The sequence below is a fragment of the Engystomops pustulosus genome, chromosome 10 (assembly GCF_040894005.1).
Source record: "Engystomops pustulosus chromosome 10, aEngPut4.maternal, whole genome shotgun sequence".
Taxonomy (NCBI): domain Eukaryota; kingdom Metazoa; phylum Chordata; class Amphibia; order Anura; family Leptodactylidae; genus Engystomops; species Engystomops pustulosus.
In genome coordinates, this window is record NC_092420.1 from 12,309,669 (window position 1) to 12,331,203 (window position 21,535).

At 43.9% G+C, this 21,535-nt stretch overlaps 1 protein-coding gene across 1 annotated transcript in view; it reads left to right on the forward strand.

Moving 5' to 3' along the window:
* The first annotated feature begins 5,392 nt into the window (after nt 1–5,392).
* Nucleotides 5,393–21,535, forward strand: part of LHFPL4 (LHFPL tetraspan subfamily member 4) — an 83,664-nt gene continuing 67,521 nt past the window's right edge. The window contains exon 1 of the mRNA XM_072128059.1: nt 5,393–6,459. Within this exon, the coding sequence (XP_071984160.1) occupies nt 6,054–6,459 (406 nt within the window). The 5' untranslated portion in view covers nt 5,393–6,053. The remainder of the gene's footprint in view (nt 6,460–21,535) is intronic.

Here is a 21,535-nt window from a genome sequence, read left to right on the forward strand (position 1 = left end):
TTGTGTCTGATGGGCACACAGCTTAGCAGTTACATGTCTGATGGGCACACAGCTTAGCAGTTACATGTGTCTGATGGGCACACAGCTTAGCAGTTACTTGTGTCTGATGGGCACACAGCATAGCAGTTACATGTCTGATGGGCACACAGCTTAGCAGTTACTTGTGTCTGATGGGCACACAGCATAGCAGTTACATGTCTGATGGGCACACAGCTTAGCAGTGACATGCCTCTGATGGGCACACAGCTTAGCAGTTACATGTCTGATGGGCACACAGCTTAGCAGTTACATGTCTGATGGGCACACAGCTTAGCAGTTACTTGTGTCTGATGGGCACACAGCATAGCAGTTACATGTCTGATGGGCACACAGCTTAGCAGTTACTTGTGTCTGATGGGCAAACAACTTAGCAGTTACTTGTGTCTGATGGGCACACAGCTTAGCAGTTACATGTCTGATGGGCACACAGCTTAGCAGTTACATGTGTCTGATGGGCACACAGCTTAGCAGTTACTTGTGTCTGATGGGCACACAGCATAGCAGTTACATGTCTGATGGGCACACAGCTTAGCAGTTACTTGTGTCTGATGGGCACACAGCTTAGCAGTTACATGTCTGATGGGCACACAGCTTAGCAGTGACATGCCTCTGATGGGCACACAGCTTAGCAGTTACATGTCTGATGGGCACACAGCTTAGCAGTTACATGTCTGATGGGCACACAGCTTAGCAGTTACTTGTGTCTGATGGGCACACAGCATAGCAGTTACATGTCTGATGGGCACACAGCTTAGCAGTTACTTGTGTCTGATGGGCACACAGCTTAGCAGTGACATGCCTCTGATGGGCACACAGCTTAGCAGTTACTTGTGTCTGATGGGCACACAGCTTAGCAGTTACTTGTGTCTGATGGGCACACAGCTTAGCAGTTACTTGTGTCTGAAGGGCACACTGCTTCACAGTTACATACCTAATGGGCACACAGCTTAGCAGTCACATGTCTCTGATGGGCACACAACTTTTCTGTGGGGAACCATCACCAGGGTGGCAAAACCCTGTACCATAACATTTTAATATTTCCCCTGGGCCCCTTTTTCTAAATACACCATGGCTTCCAATAGAAGGGCATTTGAGGAGAAAAAGTGTTCATCAATTATCACTTTTCCTCGCTGTCTTCAAAATCTTATTGGCAGGCGTGTGACTGTCTTGTGTCCCCTCCACTGGTTTTTCGTTAAATAAAGACATCAATGTAACAACTCATTTAACAGAGGTAGTCAGAGCAAGCCGCGAGTGTAATCTTATTACCGAAAAATTGTGCAACAAAACTGCTGACACAGTGACTGCGGAGAGGACCGGGTCTATAAAGCTGAGCCCAGGAGATCAGATGGAATTGGCCGCGGTCCAGGTCTGTTCCCCTGCAGTCTGCGCGGTGCCGCTCGCCTCGAGGTCGGACCATGTCTATACCCTAAATTATTACTTTGTCATGTTAGGAGTCAGAGGGAAACCAAATATAAAGAAAAATCCTTGGTATATTTAGTGCACTGACACCAATGCATTTACAGCAAGCTATGAGGACAATTCAAAAGATATGTGTCCTTCCTTAAAGGGATTTTTCATCGTTCAACTATAAATGACCTATCCATAGGAGTGCAACAGTGCCAGCGGCTATACTAACGGCGGAGCCGGAAGAAGACAGCTCCATCCATCATTCACATGTGTTACATTACTATACACATGGTTTGGCGGGGTCTATTGTGTGAGATTTTAGGATTTTCCATTAGCCGTTACTATTGACTTTGTTCTTTCATTGCCATTGTATGTTTAAGCTCGGAGATCAATAGTCATCACCACATCGCAAGAGCCTTATAATGTATTGACATAATGGGACGCTCCAAAATGTATATACATGAATGAATCAATCCGACTGCCATAGACAGTGGACCGGGTTCCTTGGGCTCACCAGATAAAATTATATTATTGGTCAATCCTCTATCATAGCCTTGGAAATAGACCACCCTAGTTTCTGTATTGGGTTACCTTTTGCATGACCTATGGGTTGCATTGGAGTGTGGGTCAACCAGATCCTTTGATCCTCTGGTGGGCCAGTCCGACGCTGAGGCAGAAGATGACATATACATTATGTACTTCATATGACCCGGTACGGTATCTCCCCAATGTGGTTTATTGCCCGACCATTATACCAGAGGGTAGTATAGCCTGTGTGTTTTCTTATCCTATTGTCCTCAAGGGACAGAAGCTCCCATTCACAACTTATTCCCCCATCCTCACTAAGAACACATGCACACTCAGCCGTAACATCAAGATGAGTAGCAATTAGAGATGAGCGAGTACACTCGTCCAAGCTTGATGCTCGTTGGAGTATTAGCATACTCGAAACTGCTCGTTGCTCGGACAAGTATCTCGCCTGCTCGAGATCCAGCATTTACTTAAGGAAACACAGTGAAGAACACAGTGAAAACAGTGAACACAAGATCATTTAAGTGAAGAACACAGTGAAGAACACATTGCAGATGTTTACGTACATCTGCTAACTTATCCGTAGACACGCGCGCAGAACGGTGTTCTTCACAATAGTATGTGAAGAACACATTGCAGAAGTTTCCATACATCTGCAATGTGTTCTTCACACATACTGGTGCAGATATACTTACCCGGTCCATTTGCGATCCAGCGGTGCGTTCTCTGCGCTGCATTGAGTTAAGGTAAGTGCAAGGTCCGCGACAGATTTTTTTTTTTTAAATGCGGCGGTTTTTCCGAATCCGTCGGGTTTTCGTTCGGCCACGCCACCTGATTTCCGTCGCGTGCATGCCAGCGCCGATGCACCACAATCCGATCGCGTGCGCCAAAATCCCGGGGCAATTCAAGGGAAATCGGCGCAAATTGGAAATATTCGGGTAACACGTCGGGAAAACGCCAATCATGCCCTTAGTAAATGACCCCCATTGTTCTTCACATACTATTGTGAAGAACACCGTTCGGCACTTGTGTCTTCGGATAAGTTAGCAGATGTACGGAAACATCTGCAATGTGTTCTTTTAGTAAAAACATCTGCAAACATCTGCAATGTGTTCTTCAGTGTTCTTCTTTAGTGTTCTTTCAATGTGTTCTTTCAGTGAAAAATGCTCGAGTCTCCCATTGACTTCAATGGGGTTCGTTATTTGAGACGAGCACTCTAGCATCGGGAAAAGTTGGACTCGAGTAACGAGCACTCGAGCATTTTAGTGCTCGCTCATCTCTAGTAGCAATCAGTGAGTGTATGGTCACATCCATGTAGAGTTACAACGTAGTCTATAACCATAGAGATACATACAGTAGGTCTACATAGGAGCTGTATACACAAAACGCATATTTTTAATACTCATTTTGAGATGAAACATTGAAAAGCCATTTATAATTAACTACAAGCAATACAACCAGTGAGATTATACTCATCCCCTCCCGGGGTAGATGCAGCCAGGAGCAATTTAATCGATAAATTTCATTGACTAATGTAACCCCAATATGTGATAGAAATACAAAGATCAGATTTATTTTGAGAGATAAAAGGAAACCTGTCATCAGCAATTTACTTAATAAACCAATACCAGAATATTGTGAAGCCGCATAACACCTTGTTTCTTTTGTGTCCCAGTGTGATGGCATCATCCAGTAAATCAACTTTGAAGTGATAGGTAAATAGGTTGTATAAAGTCAAGGAGGAGGAGAGTTTAACACTGAAGTCAGGGTGCTGGGGGTTTGACTCCTGGGACCCCCAAGGATTAGAAGACCAGGGAACTGAATGTCACCTTTATCCCTCATGTGAAAGCACCAGTGCACTTACATGACTGAGGCTCCATTCACTTCTATGGGGTTTTATTCATATTTTGTTTCCCTGATTCCTGGGTGTTCAATGTTTTGGATCCCCTACAGCCTGACCAGGATAGGAGGTAAGTGTCCCCTTTACTGTCAATTTAACTCTTCCGTGGTTATGGATTACATCACAATCCCATTTGTAGAACTACTGGGGTGAAGAATTTTAAAAGAATTTATTTCGGGTCCTTTAATCTCATATTTATCTGTTCTTGCTGCATTGGAAACCTGGAGTCGAATCCAATGTAGGGCAACATCTGCATTGCATTTGCCTGGTTTTCTCCTACAATTAAACCTTATTGATTGTGGAATTTGGAATTAGGATTGTGATTCCCATTGATGACAAGGACACAAGCGAATGATTGCAATCTGTGTACAGCGCTGCAGAGTGTGTTTGCGCTATATATGTATCCTGATGGTAAGCACTATTGCCCTACAATAGGGTGGTCCTGGGGTTGAATCTTTGCAAGAGCAACATCTGCATTTACACAGACCATTGACAATGATGAGAAATATACTGCGCTGAGGAATATGTTGGCACTATGCGGATCCTACGGATACAGATCTGTGTTGCCTTGCAGCGCTGTGGTCCTGAGATCAAATCTCAGCAAGTGCAACATTTGCATATACAGTACGTGGCATACATTAGCATTACAGCCTTGCAGTGCTGGGGACCTGGGTTTAAGTCCCAGGGTCAACATCTGCAAAGAGTTTGTATGTTCTCTCCGTGTTTGCATGGGTTCCCTCCGGGTCCTCCGGTTTCCTCCCACACCAAAACATACTGGTAGCTTGATTAGATTGTGAACCCCATTGGGGACAGGGACCGGTTTGACAAGCTCTGTGCAGCGCTACGTAATCTGTGTGCGCTATATAAATAAAGAATTATTTATATATTTATAAATATCCTAATGGATAGCCTTGCATGTGCAGCATCTGCATGGCTTTTGTTTTGTACCATTTGGACAATATATGTGCAGCGCTATGGAATACGTTGGCACTACCTAAATCCAATCCAGCGCAACTTTTGCATAGGTTTATTAATAGGGAATATGGATTTTGAAATGAGTGACAAGGACCATTGTGAGCAGTGAGGATCTTTGTACGTCGATGCAGTATATGTACCAATATAATAGATATTTATAAAACTATGTATAAACATAAATATTTACATTTTAGACTCAATAAATAAACAAACATGTAAATAGTTCTACTTCTTATATGGATGTATGTCTCCCCTCGGTGATGTGGCATGCAGTGCCACATCTGCAAAATCATAGCCATCCCCCACCTCCTGGCGCTCCCTATAATGAGCTCTACAAATATTATGCCAGTCCTCATCATTATGAAGATGAATACAGATGGAATAATTGTCAGACACCGGAGTGAGATTCTATGTATTTATGTCTAATGAAGATGAACAGGATGAGTGGTCTTTTCCTGGCCCCTAGTGGGCACATGCCACATCACATCACCAGCCTGGCACTGCACTGAGGGAAGCCAATGCCTTGGTCTCAGAGCACAGTCTGGACACCTTGTCTCTGGCCGCAGAAATGATGATTATAGGAGGCTCCATGCTGAGCTAAAACACAACCTACCTCCTCCTCCTCTAATGCAGCAGGGTGGGGGGAGAAAGGAGGGAAGACCCCAGTGCTGTGTGCATGCAATGCTACAGCTACACTATTACTATGCCAGATGAGATCAGAGCCTTAACAGAGAGAGAGAGAGAGAGAGTCCTCTTTCTTCTGCCCAAATCTGCATTACCGCGGGGGCGCGCACAGCCTCGGGAGCGCGCAGCAGGCAGCAGAAGGAGCCACAGCAAAGATGGAGTCACAGCAGCTGCAGGGAGGGATGAAGTCAGCCAAGACTCATTGATGCTGCTATTTTCTCCCCCCACAGATGGCAAGGGTCTGTGGCATCACCCTGTATTGCTCTGATTCTCTCCACATTGGCTACCCAGGGCATCTGCAGGGTATATCTCCTTCTGGCTTAAGAGGCAAATGTTGCTCCCAGGGACTCTGCTATGTCTGATTAGCTGGCACAGCATCGGGGTACCAAGCTCTGCATCCTCTGCCGGGGTCTAGTGCTGGAAATCTGCATGCCCAGGGTGAGGGTGCATGTGCATTCTGCATAGCCACTGCACATAGGGTTTTGCTAGAAGGGGCTTTTGTCTTTTGCCTGCCAAGATGCTCCCTTCCCAAGAAGCCTCTAAGCTCTACCATGACAATTACATGAGGAACTCCAGAGCCATAGGAGTCCTATGGGCCATTTTTACCATCTGCTTTGCCATCATCAATGTGGTGGTCTTCATCCAACCCTATTGGATAGGGGACAGCGTCAATACACCTAAGCCTGGCTACTTTGGGCTTTTCCACTATTGTGTGGGCAATGGAGCAGGCAACAGAGAGTTCACCTGCAGGGGATCCTTCACAGATTTCAGCAGCATTCCTTCAGGAGCCTTCAAGGCAGCTGCTTTTTTTGTGCTGCTGTCCATGGTGCTGATCCTGGGCTGCATCACCTGCTTTGCCCTCTTCTTCTTCTGCAACACGGCCACTGTGTACAAGATCTGCGCCTGGATGCAGCTGTTTGCAGGTAAGGGGGGCTCACATCCAATATGAAGCAGGTATGAGACCATGGGTCTTGGCTATTGTATTGTATAGAAGTGTCCCTTTAAGTCAAGAATAGTTGTGAATATCTGATCAGGTTAGAGACCACCCATGAAGACATTTTGGGTGTCCTTACAATGTGCAGGCAATGCTGATCAATTGCTTTGTTCACTGTACAATTGGAAAAGCCTTCACTGTGCTGCTGTCTATGGTTTTATGATTACTGCTCCTGATATGGTTAATTCTGCTTCACTAATGGAAACATAGAATGCAAAGGTTTTCAAATCTTTACAGATTTGGTCTCAGGATGTCTGTGACTATGTTCTCTGGACCTGCATGATAATCATCTCAGGAAATGAATGGTTAAATTCTCCGGACATCTGTGGTTGTAGTCCGAGGACTTCTATCTTTATGGTCTTTAAACCTCTATTGCTATATTCCCAAGACCTCTGTGTTTTTGTAGTCTGAGGACATCTGTTAGCCTGCCAGGACCTCTAAGACTATAGTCTAAGGACCTTGATGATTTTGGTTTTGGTACCTATATGGTTAAGGTCTCAGGACATGGATATCATCTCATGACCCATATGGTTATAGTATCTGAACCTCTATTGCTATAGTTTCTGGACCTCAATGGTTATGATCTCAGGACCTGTGTGTGAGGCTGTCAGGACCTCTATGGGTATAGTGCTATGACCTATATGATTATAGTCTCAAGAACTCTGTTTTTATGTTCTCACACTCACCTTGGTTATTCTTCATCTCCATTTGTATGATCTCAGGGCATCAATGACTGCAATTTTAATACCTCTATGGTTAGGGTCTCCGTACTTCTATGGTTATAGTCTGAAGACCTCTGTTGTTTTGGACTGAAGTCTTCTATGGTTAAAGTTAAGGACCTCTGTGGTTATGATATTGGGATCACTATTGTTATGACCCGAAAATGTCTATGGTTATGGGCTGGGGACCTCTATGGTTATGACCGAAGACTTCTATAGTTATGGGCTGAGGACCTCTATGGTTATGACCAAAGACTTCTATAGTTATGGGCTGAGGACCTCTATGGTTATGGGCTTAAGACTTCTATGGTTATGGGCTGAGGACCTCTATGGTTATGACCGAAGACTTCTACAGTTATGGGCTGAGGACCTCTATGATTATGACCCAAGACTTCTATAGTTATGGGCTGAGGACCTCTATGGTTATGACCAAAGACTTCTATAGTTATGGGCTAAGGACCTCTATCGTTATGGGCTTAATACTTCTATGGTTAAGGGGCAAGGACCTCTATGGTTATGATCTCAGGATCTGTATGTGAGGACCTTTGTGGTTATGGTATAAAGACATCTACAGTTATGGGCTGAGGACCTTTATGGTTATGGTTTCAGGACCTCTATGGTGCATTTGTGTTATGTTTTAGGACCACTATGGTTATATTGACTGTGGTTATCAATAGGATGGTGCTTCCCTTGTCCCTCAAGCATTCAATTCAAGCAAAGTTTTTATTGAAATGCCCTTGTACGTTTACTTTTACTGCTCAAAGTTCCCTTGTCAGTGATGAGCGAGTCACTATTCATAGATAACCCTAGGTCTTTACAGCTGCTCTCTATGACCTCTTTGCTGGTTACAAGTAGGCACGATTCTCATTGAGGAACCTTCATGGTGGCTTCTTTCTATAGTCCTGCTCTCCATGGTCCTTTTAATCTACTTTTCCATCCTTTTTCCTGCAGCATTGCCTTTGTGTATAGATAATGTGCCTTGTTACAGGTTGTTTGGATTTCCATGCACTGGGGAGCAGTGATAGGACTTACGTGTTGTCAGTGAGACGGGGGTGTCAGTGGTGGCTTAACAAAAACGCCTGGCAACCAAATGATCATATACAATTCTATATGCTCTGATACCGTGTATCGATTCAATGTGACAAGTCCATGTGTATATAATGACGCCGCTTCGAAGTTGAGTCTACAAAGAATCATTTGGCTTGAGGTTGAGTGGCAGCAAACATGGAGGCTGATTGATGGTTTCCATTATCGGATATTTTGTACAGAGAGGCAAGGAGCAGACTTTCCAGACCCTTCTTATGTATGGAAAGGGTCATTATTCATATAGATGCAGATGGGGCATAAAGGGTGCAAAAAGCTGGAAATATGAGATACTTTACTGGTACTGGTACTTTAGTACGATCCTCAGGACATAATGTACCAACTACAATGGAAGCAGACACTATGGGGCCCACAGTGTCAGGGGGCCCCATCATTAGATCTGACACTAAAGAATGGTGGATGTGCACCAATATATATATTATGCTGCTCATTGTACAGCATAATATGTATATAGCATATGTGTGATGTATATATGCTGTATATGTATCTGTGATGTGTGTATGTTATATGGTGTGTATATGCTGTATGTGTGTATATATGCTGCATGTCTGTATCACTGTCTGTACACTGTATCACTGTATGTGTGTATATGTGATGAGTATATGACACTATATATGTGTATCTGTGATGTGCTCTATATGTGTGTGTAAGTGTATAATTGTGTGTGTGTATGAGTAAAGGACATTTATGTCTATAGGTATATAAATGTGTGTGCATATATACGTGTAATATGTAAATTTTAAGGGGGTCCATCAGAAGTCTGCTATCCTAGTTACACCCCAGCAATGTAGAATCATTACAGAACCTTCTCAATAATGAATCAATATCTCAATATTTCACTTTTCTCCTATAAACTGATTTACCACTATGCAGCATAGAGAAGCCATACAGTTTCAATAGTCTCTCATTTTACCTAAAATCCTTTCGTCATAGGGTTTCCTAGTACAGCAGCTAAGCCAATTGTACCAGATATGGAAGGGAAGCCCAGCCTCTGATACAAATACTCCCCTACCTGAGCAGAACTTACAGCGTTCTTCGCAGATCGTGAATAGAATTCCAGAATTGCAGTGAAGACTGACATAGACACACATAAGGGAACCTATATGAGTTCTATAATAAGTCAATACCTGTATTCAAGGGGCACATAGTTCCTAAACTCCATATAGATGGAGAGATGTCACTGCACTGAAACATTTGTGTCTATCATGTGCAGGGCGGCTGTATACAATGTTGCATTGGAGTCACGTACAATGGGCTCTCATAATCTATACAGCATCAATAATTCCTTGTGTAAAGGCTCCATATGCCTTGGCGACTCATTTGCCGCACATATAAGGACATGCATTTTTAATGCGGAGTTGAGGCAATGAAGGTCTTTATTGCATATGATGAGGGTATAAATCTATCTGCTTTGCATTAGTTCCCAGCGCCCGATACCTTTTGGCAGAATGTGATCCATAGAGAAGCTTCACTGATGAGTAATGGACCTCTATGGACTCAATGTACAGCAGAAAAGCTTGATACTTAAAGGAATTGTCCACTTTGGACAACCCATGGTTGCATTGCTGACTATACGGATAATCTGAATGTAAGATTTATCAAGCGCCAGCACCAGGGTCCGGGGTACTTCCGAGGTTTTGCCTTTTTCGTGATAGATCCAATCCATAGTCAGCCGTCATTTTGCCGGAAAACCCAATGGACAAACTTATTTTTTCAAAAATCCATTGGTTTTGGTGAATGGAATCAGACCCCAGTGTGAACCATGACCAATAGACCACAGTTCCCCTCCACCGGTTTAAGGGTTTCCTATTTTCATTATGGCGGATACATAGGGTAACCCAAAACACAAGGGCACTCACTGATGCCTATTGAATATTTAGGATATATCCTATAGATGAAGCAGGGCTGGGATTGACATGATGTGGTAGTGAAGTTGTGCAAATGTTGTGGCAATGTTGGTGTGAGAGAGGGAACCTGTCAGCAGGTGTAAACATCTTCTCTACATCCAGTGTTGGGTAGGGTTCCTGGATGTGTGTGTAGAATTTGTGTACATTCTTAGTGGCTGCGGGACTGTGAAATCTGGATCTAGTGTATCTATTCCAGGATTGCAGCTTCTCCATGTCCACCAAGGTTGTGTTTCTCACACTGCTGTGCTCTTTATTCTCTGCATTGAGCTTCTGAAGGGCCCTATCTTCTGCTCTGAGTAAAAGATGCAGCAGGTTTCTCGTCAATCACTACAGCAGTTACTTGTAGCAGAAGTGATGGGCTGTAGAGCAGCTCAATGCAGAGAGCTAAGAGCACAGCAGTGTGAGGACACACCACCAATGATAGTGTGTCCTCACACTGCTGTAGTAATTGACGAGAAACCTTCTGCATCTTTTTCTCAAATCAGATAGTAGGGCCCTTCAGAAGCTCAATGCAGTGAATTAAGAGCACAGCAGTGTGAGAACACAACCTTGGTGGACCTGGAGAAGCTGCAATCCTGGAATAGATACACTAGATGCAGATTTCACAGTCCCACAGCCACTAACAATGTACACAAATTTTATACACACATCCAGGGACCCTACCTCACATTGGATGTAGAGAAGATGGTCACACCTGCTGACAGGTTCCCTTTTAAGCTACAATCCAGGAATACAAATCCGTTTTTTTTCATAGTCATGATTCGGGTAGCAAAGTAATAAAGGAAAACATCGACATAATTACAGTATGCATGTGTATGACGGTTTTACTAAACCATATGACAGTAATAGACTCAGGCTCTGTGCATTTGTGGGAGGAACAGCGACAGGGGATCTCTACACTGAAAAATGAGGTCACTTAGTCTATAAATAAAGCGGAGGATCCTACATACAACACGCCGGGCTCTATGTACGGAGAATCACATCATAGACATCAATGTAACCTGACATACAGGACAGGCTGTTCAGAATAGCCTGGAACGCGTCCTCCAAGGTTAGGTTTTCTATTATTCTAGATTAACATCTTACATTAAAGGGGTTTACTAGGTAAAAAGACAAGCTCCCTGGGGGCACACAGAGGAGAATCACAAGTGGGGCGCCCATCTCTATGACCTCTATATGCTATAATAGACCATGAAGACATAGGTTGTCCCGATGAGGTCCAATTTAAGGACTTGGTATGACCTTTCCCAGTCATCTCCAGGAGAATAAACTCTATGGTCAAACTAGAGAAGAAGAGATGTCATCACCAACCACAGAACTTTATATTGAGGGGTCGTCAAATAAAAAAATTCCGTAAACCCTACTAAATTGAGCATAGTGGGGCTTATTTAATAAGGGTCCCGCGGCCACATTTTCGTGGGGTTTCCCGACTTTTCAGGGATCGCGCCGGGGATTGTGTCACACAGGATCGTTTTGTGTTGCAATCGCGCCGGCTTTCACAAATCGGGGGGCGGGCCATCGGGTGGTCCAACGGATTCGGAATACGTGCAGGATTTAACATTTAAATTTGTGTTGCAAGCCACTTAAATGCACCGACAAGATGAAGGTGAACTCTGGCGGACCTCAGCGGGGAAGCGACACATGCAGAATATCGGGCGCTTGATCTTATGAATTGCGGTAGAGTTCATCCTCGTCGGACAGTCCGGATCTGGGATCGCGCTGGGACCAGGTAAGTAAATGTGCCCCATTGTGTCTAATGAACATACCTACATCCGTTATATCCCCATAGTCCTCACATTATGGCAGGTCCTGCATTCAAAACCCCCCATTGATCAGTTGTGATTGGTGCCAGAGCGATGATCAGCCTCATATTTTCTTTGCAGTGTCCCCTACAGGAGACATGTGGTATTACACTTTCAAATGAATGGCTGACTATGTAATGCATAAGCAGGTTGGGTCCTCCAGAGTGGCTGCTCAGGCTAGTCAGTATGTGTATATCCTGGTCAGGGTCTGGTTCCTTACATGTGCCTATTTAGGAATTTTAGCAATTCTATATATTTCCGTCCACCAATGGGTTAACCAGTTCACACATCAGACGCATCCCGTGTAACACGTAATCCAGGCGTAGTAACAGCTCCCGAGCGCGTCAACTCCCCACCTGCTGTGTGTAACCTTCTCCCCCCAACCCCCCATTGTTGCATCGTGAGTCATAGAGGTGCCTGCGAATACAGATTCCAACCTCATCAGCCGGAAAAATAATAATACCGCTATGTGGAGTCATTACCGTACACTAATTAGCACGACCGCGAGAGGATCTGCTGTATATTTATGTTGCAGTCCTTAATTACACGCTCCTTTCCCAGCGCTGTGTAAAAACGGAGTCACGGCGGGCGCAGTCATATTCCCCTCGCAATATGTATTCGGGTTATCGGTGCAAGATATAAGTGAGGCATGAGGTGTGAGGCGCGAGGCAATGTATCCCTTAGATAAGTCAGAACAGATAACCCTTTGTCTAAGGGTGATGCCACACATAGCATTTTGAACCCGTTTTTGGTCCGTTTTTAAGCAGTCCATCCAAAAACACATGCGTTTATGAGAAACGCATAATTTTTTGTAAACGCATCAGTTTTTGACCAGTGTTACTCAAGATAATTGGTAAAACCTGTCAAAAACACATGCGTTTTTAAACGAACTGCTTAAAAATGGACCAAAACGCCATGTAGGGCATCACCCTAATATGGGTTTTCTTCCTTATTGGAGGAGAGCTAATTAGCATAATTGTTCAATAGGTCAGAATGCACCTTTAGACTACATTCACACGAATGTATGGGGGGCATATATACGGCATAGATACGTCCCCCTTACATCGCAATGGCCTCACAGACATGTCCTATTTTTCGATGGAATACGACACCGGGCTCTATGTTAGGCTATGGAGAGGGGTGGGGGGTGAGCGGTGCTCTCCCCCTCCTCCTCTCCCCGGCACCACCGTGTGCCGTCTGTGCTACGGTACAGCGGGAAATGGCAGTGTGAATGAAGCTTTAGGCTGTGTCCACACGTGCCGTTTACATTGAGTTTTGAAATGCAATACAACAGCGGAGGAGAGGAGATTTGCCTAATGACATTACTGTTAACATTAGCATTTACAAAATCTTTACAAAATGTCACATAAACATTTGTGTTTTGTTAACACACCATTAACACATAGGGGGATATTTCTCATAGGCCTCTTAGAGCAGAACTGTTCTAGTTGACCATGGCAACCAATCAGAGCTCAGCTTTCATTTCCCCACAGCTGTTTATAAAATGAAAGCTGAGCTCTGATTGGTTTCCTCAGAAACCAGATTTACCTCAGACAGATTTACCTCAGAAACTTGATGATAAATCTCTCCCATTGACTGTAAACACAAATGTTAACATCAATGTAATTAGGCAAATCTCCCCTCTTCTGCTGTTGTAGTGCATCTCAAAAGGCCACGTGTAAATGCCACCTTAAAGGAAACCTACCACTTCTGAAGGTAGGTATGAGATGTAAACACCGGGCACCAGCTCAGGGTGAGCTGGTGCCGGAGCTTACCTTAGCGAGTGTTTTAAACCGCTATATCGCCGTTTAAACACATTTTGATTTACATCACCGAGACAGCTTCGGCGCTGCGCGCGGCCATGCGCGCGCGCGCCTCCATACGAAGTGCCGGAGGCGTCACGCGTGCACGGCCGCGCGCAGCGCCGAAGCTACCTCGGGGCTGTAAATCAAAATGTGTTTAAACGGCGATATAGCGGTTTAAAACACTCGCTAAGGTAAGCTCCGGCACCAGCTCACCCTGAGCTGGTGCCCGGTGTTTACATCTCATACCTACCTTCAGAAGTGGTAGGTTTCCTTTAAGTTTTCAAGGGGTAAATTATAGTCACACACCCTTGAAGGGAGTAAATAGAGTTCAAGACCCTCATTTTTGTTTTAAACAACCCATCCTGTATTACTTAGACATTTACCGACATTAATAGCCCCTAGTGTAATACTTGACATCTCCTGTGGGGGGCGCTGCGAGGAAATAGAACACTCACTGATAGGTGTCAATGGTGCGGAAGAATTTAACACTTTGTTAAGGTTTTTATAATAAACAGCGCCACTCTATTCCACAGGTCATTTCTGGTATTGCAGTGTTCAGGTGAATGGGTCTGAGCTGTAATGCGGCAGCCATGTTTTATTTGTCTCATAAATTGCCTAGAACTTTGTGTCCGCACTTAAAGGCGGCTCTTATGCACCAATATTAACGAGTCTGTAATGAATAGAAGCCGCTTCCAAGGCTAAATGATTACCGAAGGGGCAGAGATCACTCATGCGCTGCTGGAGGAGAACATTGCGTTTTTTGGCTTTGTTAACACTTTTAGCAGCCTAATTAGGAGGTAAATCTGGCAAACGCAGACTGGAGGTGGCAGGGTTTGAAGGGGTATTCCAGAATTTTCTACGATTCATACTTACTTGAATAATAAGAGCCCACAAACTTCAGACAAGCGTCCACCAAGCACAGCGCCATGCATAGAATAGTGGCTGCGCTTGGTATTGCAGCTCAGCAATATTTGTTTTAAAGGGTATAGGGTGAATCATTAATCATGATGATCATCAGGGGTGTAGCAGACACCTCCATCCAAATCCCAAATACCCCATTGAAGTGAATCCTATGGATATATTATAGTTTCAGCTCTGAAACCCCCCTTTAAGAGGAATTACCTGGAAATGAAAGTGTTTAGATTGTGGCAATTGTATGAGATGTCACAGATGGATGGAGCTAACAGGAGTACAATGAGGAGTCAACTGTCAGAAGTGATCAATAAGGAAATACTAGAATGACCCTTTAAGACTTTTTATCTTCAACTTTAAAGGAAATCTACCATCAAAAGCCAGGGGCACTTCCTCATAGATCCAGGCACCGTGACTGTGGTAATCTTCTTATGTTTGTTATCCATGGCCTCCTACCTAAATCAACTTTTAAAATGATGCTAAAGAACATGAAAGGCTCCTGGGGTTTTACCAAAGCCCCTTCCTGCTGCAGCTTCACAGACTGTTAGGCTGTCTCTCCCTTTTCCCTGGCACTTTCTCCTCCCTCTGCTTGCTGTAATCTCACACAGTGAGAAGGGGAAGTGCTCCTGCACAGTGTAACATCCTTTGAAGCTGCAGCACAGAGGAGCTCTGGAAACACCCCGCATAGCCCTTCCAGCTCATTAACATACTTTTAAAAGTGAATTTGAGAAGAAAGGAGAACAATGGCTAACAAATATAAGAAGATTATAAGAAGATTACTCTGGATCTATGAGTAAGTGCCCCTGGTCTATCATGATGATTTTGATGGTAGATTTCCTTTAAAACATATGTAATCATTGCACGACCTTGCTAAAGATAAACAATATAACCACTTACATGAGCTATTCCAGTTTTCAGCTTTGCAGTATAGACTGGGAGAGAGTCAGCAGAGTCATCTCATTATAATGATTGTCACAGTTTCAGCAGCCCCTATTATGTAATCCCAGACACCCCCTACTGGGGGAATATGTTTCTCTATCATATTGACGGAAGGTTTCATTTAGTCTAGAGATATCTGCCAAACAAATCTGTTGGCTCACAAATATCAGCTGCTTCTGACTCGCCATCTGTTCTTCTGTCCAAGACATTGTGAACCGCGTCTTTTACGAAAGCTTACCACAAATCTGACTATTATTAGCTGCAGGGTACATGAAAAATACACGCTTCATGGCGTAAAACATTCATGAGCAAATGGCTGTCATTTATCTTATCAGAGCTTGAGGAGTAGGACATATTTTTGGGATTCCACAGTTTTTGCTCATATTTCTCCATATTGAAGGCAAAAATAGCATAGACGCAGTATTTATGGGTGGGAGGAGACCCTACAATGGAGCCCTTAAATCATATTAGCCCCACACCTTTTCCCTATGAAGTTTGGAAGGGCTCCTCCTTTGTTGAGATGAGATTAGGCAGAATAGATCTGAGAAAAGATCCTCAGGGGAGGGGCTGTGGATAAAAATGGACGGCATTGTGTTACTGTCATGTGAAAAGCTAAGATATTCCATCATCTTATGATTGTGGGGGTCCAATCTGGTCTCCAATCCCCAAAATGAAGAGGGTGCAGTGCTGCATGTATTATCTTCAAAGCGCACAGGGTAAGTTTGAAGGGCCCACAGCTCTGATTGAGGATCCCCTTCAGTGTTATTATTAGGACTGCTTGGATACTTACAAATCACAAAAAAATTATATTCCCTCACTTTATGACATGGAAATATCTCTTTAAGAAACTAAAAGCACTTGCCCCACCCCCAAGGAACAATACAAAGTAACAAGAGGTTTAACTGGTCGGAGAAACATGATATAAGATGAGGTGAGTGAGATACAGGATGCCAGGATATGGAGATGAGGGAGGTAGGTAGTGGAGAGGTAGTAGAGAAATACCTTTTTAAGAGAGTAAGAGTGCCTGCCCCGCCCCAGAGGAACAGTAGAAAGTAAGAAGGGCTGTGACTGGTCATGATATAAGATGAGGTGAGTAAGATACAGAATGTGGAAATGAGGGAGTAGGGCCAGCTTTAAATCATTTTTGGGTGGTGGAAAGGTAGTAGAGAAATACCTCTTTAGGACACTAAGAGTGCTTGTCCCACCCCCGAAGAACAGTAGAAAGTAAGAAGAGGTGTAACCGGTTGAAGAAACATGATATAAGATGTGGTGAGTGAGATACAGGATGCCAGTCACAGCTCCAGTATATGGAGATGAGGGAGGTGGGTGGTGGAGAGGTAGTAGAGAAATATCTCTTTAAGACACTAAGAGTGCTTGCCCCACCCCAGAGGAACAGTTGGAAGTAAGAAGGGGTGTTATTGGTCATAAAAACATGATATAAGATGAGGTGAGTAAGATACAGGATGTGGAGATGAGAGAGATGGGCCAGCTTTAAATCAGTTTTGGGTGGTGGAGAGGTGGTAGAGAAATACCTCTTTAAGACACTAAGAGCACTTGCCCCGCCCCCGAGGAACAGTAGAAAGTAAGAAGGGGTGTGACTGATCAGATGAACATGATATAAGATCAGGTGAGCAAGAAACAGGATGCCGGTCACAGCTCCAGGGTGTGGAGATGAGAGAGGAGGGCCAGCTACTACATGGTATATGAGCGCAGAGAGCGGTTCCCAACCCCCGCTTGTGTGACCATTAATGAATTTGTAGTTTTTATACTAAAAAAATAATTACAGAATACAATGAGACAATAACCACAGGATTTTTACAATACCCGAGAAGATCATTGAAACACAGAATAAATCCCCAGGCTCAGCTCTTTACTGGGTTTATAAAAAGACATAAATATACAGTTATTACCAAGAATAGAGAATCACATGACTCGGGAAAGCACAGAATCAATGCGCTACGGAGGATCACAGCTAAATAGACTGGATAAGATATATTCTTCCAGAAACAGCACCACCACCATGTACAGGCAACGTCTGGTATTGCAATCTGACTCGATTTACTTTAATATTGTAATAACATATAATCTCTCTGGCATCCTACTGCCCTCTATACCACTTTTAATTATTCAAACTTTGTAACAACAGAAGCTTAAGGTACAATACAAGACTAACTCCACTACCCCAGGGCTTAACTTTGCTATATTAAAACACTCAATTTCTCTACACCATTGGTTCAATTGTCAATACTGCGCACCCAACTTTGCTAAATTAAGTTGACTACAGGTCTGCTTTATCACTGCTAGATGACAGTTTTACTTCATTACTGCTTGACCACAGCTCAACTTCATAACTGCTCTTATGCTTTACTACACACAGCATTATTCATCACCACCGAGTCAGCTCCGATTCAGACTGTAGTGACTCAACTTTACCTCATTTGATGCTCTCCATTGATCCACTATTGGCCAAACTCGTCCTCACTATTGACTTAACTTTTTTACACCATTGGCTTAAACAATACTCTACACCGTTGGTTCTGCTCTGCTACATCATTGATCGAACACTGCTACAATGGCTGACCACTACTACTCCAAGTTGACAGCAGCCTGTCTCATCACTTCAAGAACATGTTTGCTTTATCAAACACCACTGCACCACAGCTTTCCCTTATCTGTGGCGTGTAATACTCCACTACATCCAGTATCATCCAGCTTGCTACACCCCACAGCACCATTAAACTAGCTTTACATCATACAACACACATCTAATAAAAACTGCCCTTCAGCTACATCAAAGGATCAACTAGTGACCCACCTATTCTACACTACTTGCCCAACTCTACATTGGGGCTTCACCATGCTTAAGAAACTCAAATCTACTACAACACTGACCCAAATCTTCTACACCTCTCCTTCATTATATTGACAGCAACTCTGCTTTTCACTGCATGACCACAGATCTGCTTTATTACTGCACCTCCACAGCTCCACTGCCATAAGTCCAGCCTCTATTGCTTCACTACATCCACTATTATCCAGCTTGCTACAGCAAAACCAACTCTAAGCCAGCTCTGCTTTATCACAATCCACACTGCAACACCACTAATGTCACTCCATGCCCCTGTGCATGACCACAGGGCTGCTTTATTACTGCACCTCCACAGCTCCTCTGCCATAAGTCCAGCCTCTATTGCTTCACTACATCTACTATCATCTAGCTTTCTACAGCAAAACCAACTGTAAGCCAGCTCTGCTTTATCACAATCCACACTGCAACACCACTAATGTCACTCCATGCCCCTGTGCATGACCACAGGGCTGCCTTATTACTGCACCTCCACAGCTCCTCTGCCATAAGTCCAACCTCTATTGCTTCACTACATCCACTATCATCCAGATTGCTACAGCAAAACCAACTCTAAGCCAGCTCTGCTTTGTAACTCCATGCCCCTCAGGCTTTGTAGATCCACCACACCTATGTGCTTAGCAGTCACGTATTGCCCATTGTAGATATCATACTATCACAGTGATCACAGAGAGCACAAGACTCTGCAATAAGCACTAACACCCAGTCTTTCTCATTAAGACTTGCTCTAAGTTCAGCTCCGGAGTGCCTCCATACAATCTATTGATCCGAATTTTAATAAATCTCCAATGTATCCTTCCAGATCGTGGCCAGTCGATGTCTACCCAACAATGAGATGTAAGCATTATCCTGCAGTTCCAGACTTATCACGCAATATGTAAATCAGGCCGCTAAGCTACTCCATCTTAATTGGTCTTGGCAATTTAAGTGCCTGCACTCCACGTACTTCCTGACTGATAGGAACGCTATGGGAACTTACGTAGAGGACGGAAAGATAAATTACATTTTGGAGACGCACCTGCCAGTAAACAGAGCGATCGGGAGAAGTGGTCGGAGTAATGAGCCGCACGCTGTCTGCTGGGATAAGTGATTATATTGACTGCTCCAGAGAGAAGGTTAGAGGGGGGGGTGTCTGGGCATTGCGCAAAAGTTTGTAAAAGTTTTTTTTTTTTCAAAAATTCGACAAAAAAATTCATCACGTGTCAACAATTGATTGGGAAAAAACCGTGGAGCACCAGCCAGGGGAATACGCCAGGTAGCTCATTACCGCGAGCATATTGCTTTTAATTTGGATGTAATGGCAATTAGGTGGCGCGGTAAATGAAGCCATCGAATGCGAGATCAATCTCACTAGTTCTAAGGCTCCGTGGCTCCTGGATCCAGTTCTCATTGGCCCCTCGGGGACGTCGCGGAAATGATGCTCCTGCCTCGGTGGCGAGAAATTAATTAGGGATATGATCAGATTTTAGCTGAAGCTGCAAAGGCGAATATGTTGCGTATTAATCTCAGGGATTGGATAAAGGGGCCCTTAAAGGGATATCACAACTTCAAAGTATGAAGGTTATACTTTGTATAATGACAAGTTGGCTGTGTTGATTCTTCACTGGTCTCAAGATCTCTTCGTGTTTATTAGGGTGATGCTACACATGGCGTTTTTGGTCCATTTATAAACATCCGTTTACCATGCGTTTGGCTGCTTACAACCTGTTTATCTATAATTGGGAAAAACGGACTAAAAATGGACCAAAAACGCCATGTGTGGCATCACCCTTAAAGGGGTCCCCACTCGGTTTTCATATTAGGGACCTTATCCTTAGGATAGATAAGTATTTGATCCATGGGGGTCCAACTACAGTATTTTCCGGACTATAAGGCGCACCGGAGTATAAGGCGCACCATCAATAAATGCCTGCTAAAACGTCTAGGTTCATATATAAGGCGCACCTGATTATAAGGATGAATGACCAGCAGGTGGCAGACCTGTGCACAGTTCAAGGCAGCTGTTGTCTGTAAGTAAGGTTCATATATAAGGTGCACTGGACTATAAGGCGCACCTGATTATAAGGATGAATGACCAGCAGGCGGCAGACCTGTGCACAGTTCAAGGCAGCTGTTGTCTGTAAGTAAGGTTCATATATAAGGCGCACTGGACTATAAGGCGCACCTGATTATAAGGATGAATGACCAGCAGGTGGCAGACCTGTGCACAGTTCAAGGCAGCTGTTGTCTGTAAGTACGGTTCATATATAAGGCGCACTGGACTATAAGGCGCACCTGATTGTAAGGATGAATGATCAGCAGGCGGCAGACCTGTGCACAGATCAAGGCAGCTGTTGTCTGTAAGTAAGGTTCATATATAAGGCGCAGTGGACTATAAGGCGCACCTTTGATTTCTGAGAAAATCAAAGGATTTTTTGTGCGCCTTATAGTCCGAAAAATACGGTACTAGACCCCCCACCACACACTTTCCTGTACAGGTGAAACAGTTGATCGATATTGGGTCTAGGTGCCCACTGATCACATACTGATGACCTATTGGGGGTTTCTAGTATCAGATATTGTAGGCGTTAGGAAAGCGTTAAAAATAGAGATTTTGTAACTGACCTCTCATTGCAGAACACGTGAAGTTGCGCCTTTCAGACAGTTTTTCATTTACCTGTTACATCAAAACCTTCTTCTCCCCGATAACCCTGCTCCAAAATTAGGTTACAAATGTGGAGAGCGGAGATAAAGCAGAGCGGCGCCTCACAAATGTTTATTTAGCTTCTTAGACTTTTAAAATAGGATTTGTGTTGTTTTTTTAACATTTCTTTAATCCTTGTCTAATGCTTCTTAAAGGGGCACAGCTAGGGATATTCCACAACAAAGGGTCCACAGCCGCACTTTCGTCTGATTTTCCAATGTTTTTGGAATTTGCGCTGGCTTTCATACGACAGAAATCGGGGGCCGTG